The sequence below is a fragment of the Nelusetta ayraudi genome, unplaced genomic scaffold (assembly GCF_046127955.1).
Source record: "Nelusetta ayraudi isolate G7.1 ecotype Tasmania unplaced genomic scaffold, CSIRO-AGI_Nayr_v1 ptg000135l, whole genome shotgun sequence".
In the NCBI taxonomy this organism is placed as follows: Eukaryota; Metazoa; Chordata; class Actinopteri; order Tetraodontiformes; family Monacanthidae; genus Nelusetta; species Nelusetta ayraudi.
In genome coordinates this window covers 1,229,939-1,249,774 of record NW_027466185.1, presented here as the reverse complement: position 1 = coordinate 1,249,774, position 19,836 = coordinate 1,229,939, and the positions used below count along the sequence as shown (strand labels likewise).

The 19,836-nt window shown below is 42.1% G+C and overlaps 1 protein-coding gene across 1 annotated transcript in view; it reads left to right on the top strand.

Annotated features, from left to right (window-relative positions):
• Positions 1-19,836, top strand: part of syn3 (synapsin III) — a 117,192-nt gene that overhangs the window by 28,820 nt on the left and 68,536 nt on the right. Inside the window, exon 4 of the mRNA XM_076012088.1 lies at positions 6,265-6,356. Within this exon, the coding sequence (XP_075868203.1) occupies positions 6,265-6,356 (92 nt within the window). The remainder of the gene's footprint in view (positions 1-6,264; positions 6,357-19,836) is intronic.

The following is a 19,836-nucleotide window of genomic DNA, read 5'->3' as shown; positions in this document are numbered from 1 at the left end:
TCTCTTTCATGCCGCACACACCTGAATCTACTTAGCACTCACTCAGAGCAATGTTTCGTCCGGGCTTTGTTTCCTCAAACTTTTTCCTATCCATTATAATAATAATATAATAATAAACTTTTATTTGTACAGCGCTAAATCACAACCAAAGGCGTCTCAAAGCGCTTTATACAATCAGAGAGAACCAACCGGGCCACTGGAGCAAGCAAGATGCGACAGTGGCTGGGAAAAACTCCCCTGTGGGAAGAAACCTAGGGCAGAACCAGACTCCAGAGGGCCATCATCTGCCTATGAGTAGTTGGGGTGAAGTAGAAAGATAGTTGGCTCCTTTTCACTCTTTCAAGGGTCCAAAAAAAATGAACCTAAAATGTGGAGTTTGTGTGCGAATGATTAGCAAACAGAAAGACGGCAAAGTAATAAGAAATATCCACTTTTGTGTAATTTCTGGCGGCAGGGGGGCCTGTCTACTATCAGATGAATAGAATCTGGAGCTCTTCCAAAATGCTCATTTACTCAAAGATATAAAGAATCAGCAATGCAAGGGCAAAGTGGAAAACCACACTGTGTGTGTTTGTTCAGAGGGGAAAAAAAGGCTAATTTAGTTAGGTTGAGGTTAAATTGAGGTTCACATCACGCATGACACATTTATTGTTTTTGCATATTTTCCCTTGAAATTTTTAAAGGACTGCGTGTCACTGTGTGGCATAGGACCCACATTCCCTCTTACAAGTGGATACGCTTTCAATGCGAATATAATTGGATATTGTAAGTAGATACATATTTTGTGAATTTTCAAATCCAAGTGTAAAGTGTTTCATCAATTCCAGTCCAACCTTTCAAATATTACACATTTTGCCCTTTAAATGGAAGTAAACTTTTATTTTTAGCCCGTAGCAGCGGGATGAAAGCCTCATGACTCCTTGCCGAACAAAAGGCACCAGAACTTGAACCTCAGTGGTCAGTCCGCATCTAAAAATACCCACCAAGAATCCAGCTGAACGACTGTCCAGTGGTGTTTACTGTACTGCCCTTCCGCGTTCACATGGCTCAGCAGGCCAGGACGCCGAGCACAAAGCGGAGCCAGGCTAAAAAAGGTCTTGCACGCCATATAAATGCCTGTGGCTCAGCTGAGCTGGACCCCCGACACCAGAAGTGCCTTTGTTGGAAATTGGCTCTAAGTATTTAAAGTCGAGCATTGTGTTGTTTTCAAGATATTTTTGCACAAGTCTCAAATAGCTCCACTTCAAGCCACAACAGCTGTAATAATAATAATGATAATAATAATAATGATAATAATAATAACAATAATAATAATAAATAATAATAATAACAATAAATGTCTTTGTGTCTTTTGTCTCTTTTAAACCAGAGGTCCCCGACCACCGGGCCGCGGACCGGTGCCGATCCGTGGGTCATTTGGTCCCGTTTCATTCATTATCTGAGTCGGAACAATTTTATTTTGAAAAATTACTTGATTCTCTCCGTTACGTCCATCTAACGCTCAACTCTTGACGCATGTCACCTGATATGTTACCGCGAGATTAAACCCACAAGCTAGCAAGCAACATGAGTGTTGATCGCCATCTCCTCCACCCCTCCCCCCCCAGCCCCGTCAACGATCTCGCGCGTTCATGCCGGTCCGTGAAAATATTGTCTCCCGTTAAGCCGGGCCGTGGTGCTAAAAAGGTTGGGGACCGCTTTTTTAAACAGTAACGCAATGCGCATATTTTCTCAATGGAAGGTGTAGAAAGTAGCACTATTTGTGTACAAATGTAGCAAATAAAAGTAAAAAATTGTCAGAAAAAGAAATATTCAATCCGGATTCTCTTTGATTGCTGTAAACGTGATGGTCAAAATTGCAATGAAGGTCAGAGAGGAGCTCAAATGAGGCAAATAAACGGTTAAACCTATTTGTAACCATACTGTCCATCTATTGTCCTGAGCTCTCAAACAAGTTGGCTCAGACCATTCATGGGATGTGAACTTGGGGGCACTTTCCTCATGTACAACTTCCTGTTTTTCTTTCCCAGGGCAAGCGCTGCTCGAAGACAAGTGCCTGAATGTGTTAGCGTGAGGGTAACCATGGCACTGCAGAGAGAAAAGAAAGCCTCCTGTCCTCCCGTCTTCTGGGCTTGTGCCCCAAACACCAGCCATTCCATCCACTACTACCCAATAACTCTGCCTCGCCTTGGCTTGCACTCCCTACCCTGAACCGTCCAAGAGTGGATGGTCTGGAATACTTTGGCCCTTGCCAAAAACGCTACCCACTTTCTTGTTCCTTTTTTATTTTGTCCCCTCCTCCCCCTCTCTTAATCAGGTTGTGGTAAAAGTCAGCACAGGCCTCCGTGCTGGGGGGGACTATTTTCAGAGGTGCAATCGTGTCTCTAGTACACTCGCTGCATGGATGTTTCTTTTGTTTCCCGCAAGGGTCGGCAGATAAGAGCAGCCCGGGAAAGGAAAGAGAGCCGAGTGAGCGTCCTTGTGGCACATGGAGCCGAACAGTGGCTGCCTCATTGTCGCCTCAAAATGCGATTACCCCATTTACTCCGAAAGTGCAACACAATAAATTAACAAAAAAAAAAAAAAAAAAAACAACCAAGAAAAAAACCCGCCACACTCCCCCCCGTGTGCAGTTTACATGGGCCACGGCAGCGGATGAAAGGGAAATTTATCTCCGGTAGAGTAGTGCTGATAATATTTTTTTTTCATGGAGATCAAAGCCTGTGTAAAGTGGGCTGGAAGCCTCCGAAGAGATCACATTATGCACAGATAGCAAATTGACTTGACTTGCTATGCAAATTGGCAGCCACCGGGTTGAGTGAAGGGTCATCTGGAGGATTTGCACTCCATGTTGGTGTGTGAAGTGTTGACGGGAGGAACTCCCATTAGTAGGTACAGTAGCTGTGTTTCCATTACAGTTTTTCGCAACATATAAGCAATATTTCTAAAATTTTGACAAAATACAATCGCGATTTGCAGTCATTTGTGTAAAGTCTTGTCCCGTGAGATTTTATGAGAATTACGTTTGCTTTTGTTTGTTTATGTTTGTTTGCTGTCAAGAACGGTTGTTGTATTTTTCTCTTTCATTACTTGTAAAAAATATTCCATCTCTTCCTCCGTCCAAACATAACGCGCGTCACGTCTGATGACGTGTAAATGTGGAAAAAGTGTTTCCATTACACTTTTGCGATATACCTTTATGTCGACACGTCTGAAAAACCATCTCATGAGAGCGTAAAAACCTTTTAACGATATTTGAGAGGTTTTTTAAAGTTTAGGTGTTTCTATTACTAGTTTTTTATTTCTTTATTTATTATATTAATTGCGCAATTCTAAGGGAAATGTAAACACAGCTTGTGTTAGCTGTGGCATTTGTGTACCAAGTCACAATTTATGATGCAGTAAGGCATTTTTCACAGACCGTGATTCCTTTTCACTCTTTCAAGGGTCCAAAAAAAATGAACCTAAAATGTTGAGTTTGTGTGCGAACGATTAGCAAACAATTGCCTGTTGACTTTTGCAACAGAACCCAATCCAAAACCAGGTGGTGTTTATGTTTCCTCCCTCAAGAGAATCAATACTTAGATCCATTTTATGGTAATTGAAATATCTCTGCACTGAGCTGCCAGAAGTCCAATGGCTTATCCCAACCCAGATGGTTCAAGTTTAAATTGTCAAACAAATCAGTCACCCTGGAAAATGCTCAACTGCACTCAATTAAACTCAGAATCTCCTCGCTGCAAGTGGCATGAATATATTTTGGAGATAGCTGAATGGCTCTGAGATAATAGTAAATATGAGTTGGCATGCACAGATTGAAATTCTGACGGGACTGAAGTTGACAGCGTTCTAATGTTCATTGTTTTGCCAAGCAGTGATTCTCAACATCTTTGGAGTGCACTGACCTTTTTCTGATGTTAATCTATTCAGATGTTTCTAATGGAAACCAGGGTCAATGGATAACATGCTTTTTTTATTATCTGACTGCCATGATTTTTTTTTACATGCATCATTGACTTGACTTCATTACTCTGTCCAAATGAAAGGAATTGGTACATGTGCTGTTGTCTAAACCTTCTTTGGAAAACCAAAAAAAAAATACTTATTAGGTGATCTCAAACAACTAAACAGTTCTGTGATTGTATTTTTAAAATTCTGTATTTATTTAGTTTATTAGTTTTAGAACTTGTAAATGCTCAATTTGTTTAAAAAGTGACAATTTTTAAACATTTCATTGTTAGACATAACTCAATTTGTCTGCTTTTGGAAATGGGAGAGCCTGGCGCTCGCTGCTTTGGGTACCCAAAATATGAATTTGCACTGAATGTGCATTTAAACGACCTGCCTCCATTGCTGATGACAGCGGGTTCACCGTGCACGCGCGGCAACTTGAGCTTAAGAAGGGGGACTTGTCCAAAAAGGAGGGGGCCGGACAAGTCAAACTGTGAAAACAGAGGCAGAATAACATCACATCGGAGTGCACAGTGCACGAACAGTGTTAAAACGCCTCAAAAGAAAAAAAGGCGTCCCTATTTGGAATAACCCGACACGTCCGGCTGTGTGTTTTTCCTTTCAAAGCTGAACTCCTGGTATAGGGTTGCCTTTTTTTTCTCCTTGTATGCATGTATGGTCTCTATTTTTCTCTCGATTGTGCGTCGCCCCCCTTCTGTAAACACAATGTTCCTTCTTACGCAAGAGAGGGGGACACAGTCTCCACAAACGGATGAAACACAGGCCACGTTTTCTCGCCTGGCTTTTGGGTAGCGGGTAGTCCAGAGGGTCGCGTCAAATCAGATTTTCTGCCACGTGCATAGAGAGTCAGCAGACCGCTTGTTTAGGGCCCATTAGAGCCACTACATCGGTGTCACTTCTCGTACTTGAAGGCGACGTGAGGACTTGCAAACGGCAGGTGCTCTGAGGGCTTGTGCCTTGATGTTAAGCACTTTTGGAAAAGAAAATTAGTTGCTGAAATTGTGAGCCGCACACATAGTAGACGCACAAGGATCCTTTAAGCGGTGCAGCTCGTGATTGCCCACAAAAGACGGTAAAACCTTTTTAAAGGTTCTGACACCGCAGACCTTGGTAGTTGTAATGTGTGTCTGCATGCTAACATGTGCTAGTTAGCACCAAACAACAAGTACATGTTAAAGTAAAGGATACCTAAAGGGTCCCGTAATTTACGAAGTCTGGCATCTACACTTTTCATTGAGAATCCATGAAACAAAATAGAGCCGCAGAAAAGATTTAGCCGTCTGTTTATGACATTGAACAAACCACTGCAGGCCCCTGATACAATCTGCTTCGAGTTAAACTTTGATAACTTTGTAAGGGGGCAGTAACAAGGTGGCCTCACGGTACAACGAACACCAGGTTAAGGCTGTTGCACACCCTTTGTGACATCACAACTTTGTGACATCCTTTCTAGAACTGAATGTGTTCTAGCACACACGTGTTGAGAATCAGGCCAAGCAAAAAAAAAAAAGAAAAAGAAAATATGCAGAATGCACTTTTCTCAATGCTGAGAATTGGGTTGTGGCTCTTTTAAATATTTGCTTTCGTTTCGGAACTCATCAACATTATTTGCACGAAAATTGAATTGTGACGCCCTGCTTGAAAAAAAAAGTCTATTCCCAGTGGCCGACTTTCATCCCTCCCTTTAGTATCTGTGGGAGTTTGACAGCCTCATTAGGTAGCCAGGCTACGGCTTTTCACAAGACCCTCACTGTCCTGGAGGCCGCGGTCTGCGAATAACTCAATTTGCCTCCTCTCACAAACTCCCACTGTCTCGAGTTTGTGTCCCGCCTCTGTGCAAGACAAAAACAAAAGAGCCAGAAGCCCAAAATTTGGAGGCAAGCAGCAACAATTGCCAGCCTATTCCATCCAAGAAGTCAGCGATAAAGACGTTAAACATTACCGAATTCTTCAGATTTATCTGATATGTCCATGTTGCGAAGGAGCCCATGGAAGATGTTTATAAAAGAGAAGAACCTCGGAAGATGATTGGTGAGCATCTTTGTCAATCACCTTTTCTTTCAGTTGGGCCTTATTCGCCACAGGATATTGCTTCCCATTGGAGTTGACAGAATCTAAATCTTATCCTCGCAAGTTCTAGCTGCTGCAGAAGGGCAGACAGGCACATCTGTAGCTCAATGAGAAAATCATGTAAAGATCAAATGCTTCCCGATATTAGTGCACCACAGCTGTTCAGCAAACTCTACCTTGCACCTTTACCATTGCTCTCTTCCTTCTCCTTCCTTCCCTCAGGCGGAGTTCTCGGAGATCAACTTGGCTTCTTATGTCAACTCGGGCTGCATGGTAGACATGCAGGTCAACAAAGGCGGCACCAAGGTGGTCAGGTAAGAAGCTGACAGACGACTAAGCAGCTCTGCTCTTTTATTTTGCCTCCCCCAATCTGTTATCTGCCCTGTGGAACGAGCACAAAGGCCGTCGTTCTCTGCTCTGCTGTGTGTGTGTGTGTGTGTATGTGTGTGTGTGTGTGTGTGTGTGTGTGTGAATATACCCTTGGCTACACTCAAAAATCTTTAACTCTATGCGATAATGTGATGATGTCATGCACAAACATAAAAAAGCCCAACCGTTAGTTAACCTTAAACCCTACAATTTAAACGTGTGCAACCATGCAAAAATATTAATAATAATGAATATGATAATTCAATAAATCATATGCATACTTGCGGGCCATGCCAGGTCAAAACCTAAATTCTTATGTTCAGCAGGAAGCTAGTTTCAAGCTAACTAACAAACTAACTTAAGCAGTGTACACTTGAGGCATTCGGTCGCGACTTGAGCTTGACTCGCAGTCCCGTGTCAAAGCAGTTTCCTAGGCTGACAAATGCTTTGTGCTCTGAAGTGATTCTGAAACATGAATGAAGCCGCCACAGACACAGAAAGCAGCAAAAAGGTATCTCGGGTGTTCAAATAGCTGCACTGTTATGTGAACTTGAACTCTGACAAGTCCCAGCAGGAAGAGGCAAGTGCCTGGATGAACTCTAATGTTGAACTCTAATGACGTTGGTTTGGCAGACACATTAGAGTAACCTCTCTGAAGGAGTTGAGCCCATCAATGAAAAATACACATTAACTTCCAAAGTCTTCTGATCCTCACACTGCAGCCTGTACAATCTGATTTAGGGCAGGGTACTGAACTGCTCAGATCATATCGAATGTCGATATGCCAAACCTTGTGCCGAATTCCAAAATCCAAGAAAGTGAATCTTCGTGTCTGTGTGCCAGTAATCATTTGGCATTCGCGTGACAAGATCCAAAGTCACTGCCGATTGGCTTTCACATCATAGAGGTGTGAGCTAAAGACACAAAACTTTTGTTTTACGTTTAAGTGAAACTTAGCGTCATGCCAAAGAGGTCTCAATTGTGGCTCCACTTCATTGAGGTGGATCAAAATAAAGAAAAATGCTTCATTCGTGCCAAGGATGTTGCGGTACGGTAAGTACTGGAACTCAACAAACTTGATTTAGAGGAAATCCTGGTTTGAATCACCAGTAAAAAGGAACATAAATGTTTTGCAGTATAATTTTATTGTTTTTCAAATGGGTTTTAAAACATCTGATATCAGGTATCAAGTATCGTTCAGATATTGAAATTAGCGTCATGTCAAAAGATATGGAATGAGCTTTTCTTCAGGGTTTGGACTCGCCCCTTTTTTGAAGGCCTCCATGCTTCTGTGCGTCTTGGCTGAGACATTCCCTTCAAAAGTACTCAAGCAATCGTTATGCCTTGATTTTAGCTAGTATATATAATTGTTTTTTTTTCTTTTATCCACCATTTCAAATTCTATGTTGTATTTGTTGAATGATTTGTCGTAATTGTCAACCGTGGGATGACATGATTGCGCGACAAATTGGTACCTGTATTTTTTAACCTTTTGGGCCGTGTATCCACGTGGTTTTGCATAACTTCGTCCCTTACCAGCCCTGAAATCCTTACTTCTTGCTGCTAATGGCCTCTTTGTGCGGTGAAGTGCGAAATCAAGCAGGAGTTAATCGCTGGGTTGGGAGCCAGCGCCACAATGCAGGCCATTGTCAGGAGGGACACAAAGGTCACTGTGTGGGGTTGGGGTATTTTTTGGTGATATCGCTGTAGCGGTGGGCGAGCCAAAATTGGCTGTGTATACGGGCCAGACGGCCGGCGCGTTCACACAACCCCTGCCATTCAAAGTTAGTGAGGTCTAGTCAGCCTCGAGTGACACCGGCCAGGGCCACAGACGTCATGGCCCCCTCCCCTAAAAAAGGGCCATTCTAAATTGTGGAATTTTGGAATCTCTGACTGTAGCTGAATCTGTCCCAACACCTAAAAAAGGGAGCTGGGAAAAGCTGACTAATCCTTCGGCCTGGCGGGTGTGTTTCGTCGTCATCCGGAGGAATGTGAAGATGTACCTTCAGATACAACCGCACAGACACAACAAGTTTCCCAGGCGCAACCCAAACACACTCTGTCTGATTACATTTTTCCATTCGTGCGGGAGCCCGGGGTGGGGGATCGCTGGAAAGGCTTGTGGCTCACGTGGACACGAGCACGCAATCGCTTCGCTGTCCCGCTCCCCTGTCTGTGTGTCCCCTTGGCTTGCGGCGACTCCCCAACCTCCCAACCTCTGCGGCGTCACACCTCTGTGCTTTCACAGGGTCAGAGCAGTGACGTAGTTCACGCTTGTGTCACATTTGATGGGGGTTCAGTGAACGAGCAGTCGCTTAGCTGCAGATAATTGAATGGCTGTCTGCAAGGAACCAAAACTGTTTTGTCTGGATGTGACTATGTAAGCTCACCAGTGATTATTTTGCATACGCTTGTGTGTATTGTCACAATTAATCCTGGCAAAAAAAAGACTTTTCAGCCATTGTGATTCACCAATAATGATTCATTGATTCAATGATCTTCATTTTGAACATGCAAAAACAAAACATGCATGTTCCGTAACTGACTAAACATACAAGCATGGAACAAAAAAATTAGCAGAAAAACACAAGTTTTTGTGGACACGTGCGAAAAGAGGAAAAGAAGAAACCGAAATGAGCTGCGGCATGGAAAACTATGCACAGAAGATTATCATTCATATCATTTTCTTCCCTGATAGTTTAGTCTTTTTCATCAGCTTAAGTTGCCATTGTGTTAGCAAAACTATGTTGCTGCTTTTTAGTTCAAAATATTTTTGACTGGTACTTGAAAAGCTAGTGCCAAAACTGGCAGAGAGCCCACGACAAGCCCTTCATCTTGGTTGTCTTTATAATATTGAATATTGTCAATAGTGTTGCCCCCAAGTCTTGGTACAAAATGTTTTCTGAGGAGCAAAAAAACACAGATGTTCCAAGCCTTTGCCACTTCTTGTCCGCTGGGCCTCTAAAAAAGCAGCGCCCAGTTTGGGCGACCGGCAATTTTCACTGCAACGTGGCGCACGCAGTGACACAGCACGCGGTATGGCGGTTGCGGTGACGTCGTTCCCAGCTCTGCTGCTGCTGTCAGCCCCTTTGGCTTCTCCGCTCTCCTTTTGCCAAAACCTCCAATGATGCATTTGGCTCCAAGTGGGATCGCCGGCCCGTCTGAAAGCTTGACGAGCCCCAGAGCTTTGCTCCTCAGCACCACCACTGCTGATACAGAGAGACTGGCGCGGTTGATGATTAAGTTGCGGTAAGGGGGTCAAATCTCGTTAGGCTTTTTGCACCCGCTGGAGGGAGTTTTGCATCGACTGAAAGACCTAAGTTTGTAGCTGGGGCTTTTAAAGCTATCAGACTTAAGAAGAGTAGACCTCAGAAACGTGACTAAGACAATTGTTTATTTTCCTTGTTGACGTTTCATTAGCACCAGCTGCTCCTGTTGCAGTTCACATGAGGGTATGAATAGTGCCGCTAATGAGTTTCTGTCAAACAGGCTTGGTTCAAATCATCATCATAGGATTTAGTGACACCTAACCGTGTGGTTGCAGATTGCAAATGGATAAATGATACTCAAGTGATTGAGACAGTGTTTGGTTTTTTTGCCGGTCCAGTATGGAAGAACTCATCTTGGCTAGCTCTGCTTTGGCATCTGTTGTGCTACCTAAAGTATGTTTTCTTCCAAACTATAGAACTTTTTTTCCAATGATTTTACAGCTCACGTGTCCTCAAACATGTGACCCTTTAAGTACTGCTGCCACTGGCTTTAAGAACCAAATGTTTTGCATGATACAAACAAACTTCTGCCAAATGCTAACAGTGGAACGCGGCCATGGTGTTGCAAAAAATAATGTTTTCCCTCCAGCCATTTTACAGTCAGACTGCTAATAGGTGTACTTTCTATGAAGGCTAAACACTATGTGTATGCTATGCTATGTATGTTTTATAAGAATTGTATGTTTGTTTTCCACACTCCTTGGACCTTTCAGTCCTACCGGTTGCATCATTTTTCCCTCAACATCCTTTTCTAGTCTCTCTTCTTACAGCCAGCAGCGAGAACCCGTTGATGCTCTTTCCAATCTATGCGCGACGAATACAGAAAGCTATCCCACACTGGTTTGCAGTAGGTAACAATTTATTTCATGGACCACACACACACACACACACACACACACACACACACACGCACACACACACACACACACACACACACACACATATACACACAACAAGCAACAACAAGCCTCTCATTCCCTCAAACTACCCTTCCCCCTTTTTAATCAGCGGAGGATCTGTCCGCCCGCTGCAGCCGCAACACCCAATACCTCCTACAGGTTCATCTTGTTAGCGGGTAAATAAATCTGGCTCGCTGGCACACCGGGGCTTTCAGGAGGCCTGAAGGTGGATTTCTATTGGGAATGTGAGCGTAATGAAAGCGCACAGTAGCCGCGAGGCCCATCTTTTGTTTCGCAGCCGTGAATACAAATGGGCCAGCTAATTCACGCAAAGCTCCAACAGGACTCATTTCCTTTTCTGCCAGGGGTCATTTGGGGCTCTGCTGCATTCTCATCATTGGATCTCCTCTCCTGTAGGACCGCTTCCTTAAACCCCCTATCTCCACGCTTGTTAAATGAGTGAGTTTTATGAAATTCAGACATGTACTGAAGCCATAACCTTCTTAACATTTGCTGGATTAGAAATTTAATTGGCAATAAAAAATTAGAGAGGACAAGAAAAAAAAAAAACTTTTTTTTTTTTTGGTCTTTTGTTTTCATTCCGAAACTTTGTCAAAGTTACAGACATAATGGTTCCCCACTTTACTCCTCCGCTGATCAGATAAAAGCAACTTATTTGCAATATGAATATCCACCATTTGCACCAGGGTGCGCTTGGAGTTTGAGTGAACCCCAGGCTGTGGCTCCCTGACCGTGGCCACCGCCCATAATCTCAACCACTGCCAAGGTTACTCTTGTGCCACCGGCCCTGGAGCTGCAGCCGCAATCACAGGGACACCCACATCAAGGCCGGCCAGGGGATCACAGGATGACACTGGGCTGCAGGGACTACAGAGAGTCTTTGCACACTCTGACAATGGGTGGTCTGTAGGGCTCTCGACGCACTGTTCACACAGCTAATAATAATGATTAAAAAAACTTGCGTTCCACTTGATTCAAAGATTGCCTTTTTCATTTGGCAGGGATTCCAGCTTTAAGCAAACATTACTGAAAATCTCAGCCTGTCTGACTTTAATTTGTCTTCACTCGTGTTCACCAGCTCCCCCAAAACTATCAAGCCCTGAAGCAAATTGTCCCACGAATGTCTTTTAATGAAAATATTTTTTTTTCCCTCCCAAAATTAGACTAAGAGGGCTCTGAACAAGCATGGCAAGCAAGCTCCTCTGCTTCAAGTTGCTGTGGATTTACAGAAGTTTATTAGAGTTGCACAAGTAGAGCTCTCTTTTGTCAGATGCTTTGCTCCTTATCTTATCCCAGTTACACGCTTTCTGACAGTTGCAGGAGAATATCAGGACCCGTTTTCATTGTGGTCATAAGTAGTGCCTCGTAATGACATTGTGCAATAAGTGCAGTGAAAATCTTTTGCGCTCATGTTATGACGTCATTGCGGGATGCCAGATAAGTAGTGCATGTCTTTGTCCTCCGTGCATTATATCAGCGTGAAGAGAGCAGTGAAACAAACCCTCGCAGTGGCTTTGTGCATGCTCAAGAAAAAAAGATCCACCTTTTTGCATTGTACAATAGGAAAGGAATAACGAGAAATAAAAAATAAATTGTGCAAGTCTTTCACAAACTGCGACAACACCCCAATAAAGCGACCCTTTTGTTTGTCAAATTAAAGTTATTTATTAAAGTTAAAGTTATTCATTATTATTATTAATACTATGTAATAATAATAATAATAATAATAATAATAATAATAATAATAATAATAATTATTATTATTATTATTATTATTATTATTATTATTATTATTATCATTATTATTATTATTATTATTGTTATTATTATTATTGTTATTATTATTATTGCCCCATCTGTCTTCTCAGATGAGGCACCAGGCGTCTGACTGTCCCACCAAAATCCAAAACTATATCCACTGGCAGGACTGGCAGGTTTGATTTCAAAGATTGTCAAAGACTTTCCTTATAGATAGATGTATATATTTTCCTATGTCCGTTCAGTATTTCTCTTATGGTCACTGTTACATAATAGGAGAGAACAATATCTGTTCTCCGAGGTGCACTCCACCTCGATGACGGAGGGCCAGCTCAACACAATGCACCATTGTCTACAAGCACTGCGCCGATCCTCGGCGCACACTGTTTCACATTCGTGGCATTCCCGCCAAGTTCTCAGCGGATTATCCTTATCATCAGGAGACAGACTGATGGTAGGTAGATATGGCCCCTACTCTGCCTTTGAGCCAGGCACATGACCTCTACAACGATGTGCCGACCCCCCCACGCCCCCCCCCCCCCCCCCACACACACACACACACACACACACACACACACACACACACACACACACACTTCCAGCCCCCTTAGTTCTCAACTCCCGGTGGAGCCTATTAGAAGGTCAGAGATTCTCTTCAGATCAACAGATATGAGCAGTTCTTTATTTGCAAAGAAGGAGATCCTGGAATACAAATAGGGGGACGTTCCGGCTGCTCAGAGAGTGAAGAAATAGTCACACAATGCATCAAAAATTTAGTGTATCCCTCTGGACAACCAATAACCAATGCTTTCTTTCTAATTATTCCTCAGTTTTTCAGAAATACACACATTTTCTATGTAAACTTATAAACCAGGGTAGTATGTCCACCATCTGGCATTTTGAGCTATAAAATGCAAGAAAGCAGTAATCCACAACTTTGGTGTCACCGCCTGTGGTGTTACAAACGCTCTGTTTCCAAAACAAAAATTGGTTCGGATACTTGGCCTGAAATCATTTTAGCCATCAAAGTTACCAGATCTGTATCTCCATCGTGAAGATTGCTATCTCTCTGGATACTTTCCCATATGTTTGAACTTGTTGATATTCATCTTTCAGCACATACACTGATTCTCAGAAGTGCGGTAGTGAGACCATTAAGAGAAAATCAATTAAATGCCATTACAGAGCCTTGGAGCCTTTCAGTTTAGAAATGTTGCCTAAACTGGTTTTGTTAGTTGTTTTTTTTCCTCATCCCATCCCTGCCCCCTTCCAAAAGTCAAGAGTATCCAAGCCATTGTTTGAGCCTGAATAAGTGACCCCGATCTTTCTGCACTGCAGCTGTCAATGGGTTTGTCAGTAACTTTGACAATTTCTGGACTGTGTAACTCATACGAGCTAGATCGCCAACAACAGGGGTACCAGAAGATGGTAGAACCTATTTACTGTTCATATCTATCTATTGTAGATATCATGTGACGTCACACAGTGATCGTGGCACCATCTTTAGGAACGACTTGCAACATGCCGTCTATTTGTTGTGCTGTGGGATGTGACAACAATAAGTCTTAAAAACCGGGATTAACCTTTTGTAATATCCCCAAAAACACTGAGCGTCGAGAGAGATGGATTGCTGCTATCACTCTATGGACTCCTACAGAACAGCACTTTGTTTCGGGTAAGTAAGTTAGGGTTAGCTTATGTTAGCTATCTTAACATTAGCATTAGTGCGTTACTAATCCACGCCTCCAAACATATTAAATTAGGTCATCAATGCCACTGGCTTTTTGTAAACTACGTCCACTGTTTGAGAAAGAATTCAAAGTGGCTGATGTGTTATTAGTGTCTCATTCTACCACTGCAGGCAAGAATAGTGAACAATCCTCTGTGCCCAGATTACGTGCCCACTCTGTTTTCCTACCTGACACCAGAGCAACGCCAAAGAAAAATTAACTGATACAAGAAATTTGAGCAAACACAAGCTGTCAAACGGAAGACAAGTTGGACCCATGATGTTGTGGCATCATCATCCTGTGACACCAGTACTAATATGGAAACTGAAGACATTGACAGCATTTCTGATGGGAGAGGGTGAGTGGTGAACACAACTACAGTAAAGACCCCATCCATACTTAGAGCAGTGCAGCTGCAGCATGCTCCAACAAAGCCTGTCAAGCAACTGTGAAGAAACTGACTGAAGAGTGCACCAGACTGAGGGCAGAGGTCTATCAGCTTCGAACAGAGTAAGCAAATTATGATGACAAGGTGCAGGACTTGACTGGGCTAAAATCCTATGCCAAGATGATGGTCATCTTTACTTTCCTTCAACTGCTTTTTAATGACTAATGCGTATGAGACTGAATTTACCTGTGCGCTTATTTACAAGTATATTTCATGTGTCCAAGCCTACTCTAGGCCGAATTTTTAACAGTACATTAAATGTCATGCACAGTAGGTTGTCTCCACTCATAATGTGGCCCAGTAAGGAGCTGATTCAAATAAGTTTACCCATGTGTTTTAAAACCAGTTGCCACAAAAAGTGTACTTCAATAAGAGACTGCTTTGGAATTTTTCTTGAGAAGCCTAAGAACATGAGAGCCCGAGCAAAAACGTATTCACAACATAAGCATCATGATACTGTTAAGTATTTGATATCAATAACTCCACAGGGAGTCATAATATTGGTCTCCACTGGTTGGGAAGGGTGGGGGGCGGGGGTGATAAGCACATAACAGCAGCTACCTGGAAAATCTGTCACCTGGTGATGGGGTCCTAGCAGATCGAGGCTTCACCGTAGACGATTTTGTGGACTTGTACAATGCTCATCTCAAAATACCTGCCTTTACTAAAGGGCAACAGCAAGTGAACTTTAAACAACAAGAGGAATAGCAGCTGTTTGGATCCATGTGGGGGAGCATGGCATTGGTTCGACATCCCATTAGTCCGACCTCCCAATAGTCTGACAGTCGGAGTAATGAGAGTTCAAACTAATGGGATGTCCTCATTAGTTTGAACTAGACTAGTTAGCATTCGTCCAACTCTCCATTCCTACTGTTCACCTTACACCAATTCTACCAATTCATCTGTGATATAAACAGACAGTTCAGATATTTGAGGCGGCTGGGGAACCAGTGACAGAACCTACCCGCCGGCTTACTGGCTGGACCCAGTGGCGGTGCGTCGCGACCGGCTCCGGGTCAGATTGGAAGGGCTCTGGGGCAAAGGTTGCTCTAACTCTGGCCGCAAGCTTTACAGTGCCCCTCCGCCTGCACCCGTCGCCGCTCACTCAAGCCATACATCACTATTATTAATGATATGTTCCTGAATGGAGAGACATATCATCAGATATCAGAGAAGTTGCGAGAAATGGGTGTCAAACTTCTCAGCTGTTTATATTGTGTTTCTCTCTCCCTGTTCACTGAGGCCGCTGAGCAATGAAAATGTTGTGTATTTATTTTTATAATTCTTCATATGGGCTTCACTTGTCAATAAGACACGTGAAAGAAAAAGGTGCAGTTACTTTTGTTTCACCAGCGAGGAGCTGTCATTATGCATGACTTTTATGCACTGCTGCGCGCTCATTTTAGTGTCCAAACTGTCCATAATTAAACCTTGACACTCATAAAAAGAGAGAGAGAGAGCTTGTCAGAAAGTAACGATGACAGTTCGAACCAACAGGATGTCCCTTTGGTCTGACCTCCTATTGGTCCGACTTGTGGTCGATTTGGTCGGACTAATGGGAGGACGGACCAATGGGAAATCTGTCGGACTAATGGGAGGTCGGGCTATTGGGAGGTCGGACTAATAGGAAGTTCCCTCAATTGTGCAACGTGTCATTGGTCTTGTGAGAAACAAATATACGATTTTACAAAGCACAATACCGATCTCTGTCTGCCAGGTTACAACTCCAGGAGCTTACATCTCTTGACAAGATGGTCACAGTCTGCTGCGCTTTGTGCAACATTTGCCCATTTTTTGTGCCCTCAGAATGAAGTGTCATTGTGTTCCCAGTATAACATATAGTGATGTATACAGTTTGTTTTTATGCATGTCTGTTGCTTGAAATAAAGAAGAACAAGTGACATTAAATTACATTGCTCTTATTCTCTTTCTTTAATAATCAGTCACAGTAAACAAGTAATTCATACAGATTCATAACAATACCATTGACACCATTACATCATAAACCACATAGCTAATAAGATTCAAACTACATTTCCAAAGGGCAAATATTTCTTCACTACAAAAACTCAAAATCTAAGCTTATTGAACATTTCTCCTTTTTCATTTCAACTTATTACAAGTAAAAAAAAAACCTGTAAAAATGTTTTTTTTTTGTTGCTAGTTTATGAATAAAACAAAATCTGCAAATGACACAAGTGAAATGTGCTTGAAACAAGATCAGTGTTTTCTAAAAACAAGTCTGTATATCTCACAGAAATGTCACTTGTTAGGTGATTGTCTTGTATTAGGAGCTTTTGCAGCATTCTAACTAGAAACTGATTCCTTCATCCTATCTCACATACAGTACTTTTCAAAATCACAATTAATGAAAATATGAATGTCAAAATGTAAAAGAAAATAGACCAGTAACAGCATCATATGATTTTGTTACATTAGTTCCATGGAGGTAAACGTTGAAAGGTACTGAAATGAGGATAAAATGATTAATGAAAAACTAGCTGCACCTTTGTTTTGCACTCCACACATTTCCATGTCTTTGGTACCCTTTTCAATTTTGGGCAAGACCTATAAAAGTGCTTACGCCTACACTGTCCAGATGTGCAGGTGATGTCATCTGACCCAGAAGGTTCACCACAGTAGCATCCTATTTCAGGTGGCTGCATTGTGGTTGTAGTGTCTGTGGGAGTATGGTGTGGTGCTGCGTACCATTTCTCCAGCAGCACGGGTAGTACGCTGGTCTAGATGAATTGAATCACTTTGAGGGAGGCATTGTGGAAGAAAACAGGAACATACTTGATCTGTTGGATGAAAATCTCTTGCAGTGTCCATACCATAAAATCACAGTAACTCACCTTGGCAACATGCATTTGAGCTTGCATTTAATACATGTACTTGTGGTCAGTCTTAAGTGCCATTGCCCCATCCTCTTCTTCTTTGTAGCTTTCAAGGAGTGAGCAGTCTTTGCTGTTGAATGGGTATTTTATCTCCAGTACACCGTCACCATGGCAAGTGCATGTTATCATGCCATCAGGTGATGCTCCTATCCAGGGGTGGTCTGGGTTGCTGACGAACCCTGATGCTTGAACCTGGAATATATACAGTACAGTGAGTGAGAGAGTGATAGGCTGTAAATATATTAATTCACGTCTTAATGTTTAATAAACCTTGAAGTGTTCATGATGATCTTGCATCATAGCATTATAGTTTTGCCTTGCTCTTTCCTTATTCACTTGACCCCATCTCACAAAAATTGAAATACAAACAGTATCTTAAAATGTATACATGTCTGAATGAAGTATATTCTTCATATTCTGCTGCTCCTCGTTGACTTTTATTGAATGGCCAAACAGGTAACATCATGGCAAGCAACAACACAAATCAAACGTTCGCCGTGATTAACTATGCTTTATTGTATGCACTTTGTTGCCTCAGTGGAGAACTGAGAATGTGAATAACAAATCCTTTTGATCAAGGATAAAGGTCTGTTTGCCTTTGCTGCCTCCTGGAATACTGATACTCCCAGATCTCTGATCAAACCATAGGCTGCTTTTACTTAGATTGCTGGTCTCCTCCTCAACTACGAAACACTGGAAAATGTTAGTAGTTAATTGCCCTGTCATGAATTTCACTGCATATTTATAAATAACAGAACAAGTAAATAGTAATGAGTTTTAACTGAACAGGAGAAAAAAAAAAACACCATCCTGTTTTTATTATGGTTACCTGTTGCTGTGTCAAATGTAGGTTATCAAAAATCTTGGTACTCTCAACTAGTAGCATGGGCAAAGTATCTGTAGAAAGTGCCTTGAATATAAGGTTGACAGAGGAGTGGGCAAGTACAACTGCATCACTTTTGGTGTGTACCTGCAGCCTGCAGTAGTGGAAAATGTACTCAGCTATATGACTTCAATAAATAAAAAATAGAGTAAACAGGTTAAATTAAAAATTAAAAGTATGAGCCTCAAAATATATTTCACAAGGCAAAACTAAAAGTAATCTTCGTGCAGAATTACCATTTCAATGTCCTGTGCATCATGTTATTGGAATAAGATTATTGATCAGTAAATTATTCATCAGCAATGTTGCATCTAGGTGGAGCTCATTTTAATGACTGAATTTCAAAAGTACCTGTGGGAATGGCCTTCAGTGACAGAAAGGATGGCACTTTTCTTTGGCTTGGACTCCTGCATTTCACTGCAATGAAGAAACTCTAAAAACATTCTGCATTCTTCATCAAATGGTCATACATCGGCAAAACCTGGGCTTTGAACCTGATGGGGCCCTTGTTTATGACTAAAATTAATTTGCAGATCTCTGCATATTGGACATCCCATACAGACTTCTCACTTGGCTGGGCCCATGCACAGGGCTTCTGGGTGCAAGCTTGCCCATTCTTATATCAACAACAGCCAAAACACAATACATCAAGGCTGATGCATGCGAACACACTTCTCCTAAACCTGGCTTGCAGGTACAATGACCCATGAAAACAGTCCCAGCTTGTATTGTGATCCAGGGGTGCGTTGGGGTTACGTTGATTCTTTGAGTATGGTTCACCTGCAATTTACAACAAAAGTAAAGTTACCAAACTACAGGTTAGCAGGCTAGATTTAGATGAGACGTAAACATGCATAATGTTATTCTGTACAACTAGCAATATAAACATTTGCATTAATTAGAAATAATATCATTTTATATGCTGTTACTTTCTAGAGTAGTAATGAAAAAGCTAACACTGAACTGCCATTATTTTCATTAATGTTACATAGATGTATCCTGTGCATTACTGGCAATTCAAAGCATATGCTATTCATCAACAGACTGTCACTTACCTTTACTGTTTTAGCCTCCACAAACATTTTTTTAGCCTCCACATGATGAAGTTTGGCATCTTTAACCCATCCTGATGTGAAGTAGTGGTAAGCTTCTGTACTTTTAAATGCTTTGAGAGCTTCACCGGTGTATGGAGAAGGACTGTGGACCAGGTAGATGTATATTTCCGCAAATGTTAAATTTGGCAGGTTTTTGGCAGACTGGAGTGGAGTAAGCAATTGATTAGAGAGTAGATATGGATTGAAACTTAAAGTGTACATTTTTTGTAGATACCATTGCTTTTCTTTGGCAGTTAGGTGAGCTATTTTCGACAGAGTCATCTTTTATAGTGGCTGCGTGATGTGTAGGTCCTCAAGATGGTGCCCCCAACAAAAATGTCATTTGACTGATACCCATGAATAGCGCTGAGTGGTTCAGTGGTCCTGCCGAACGTACCTCTGCTCATTAAGGATCACATCAACTTG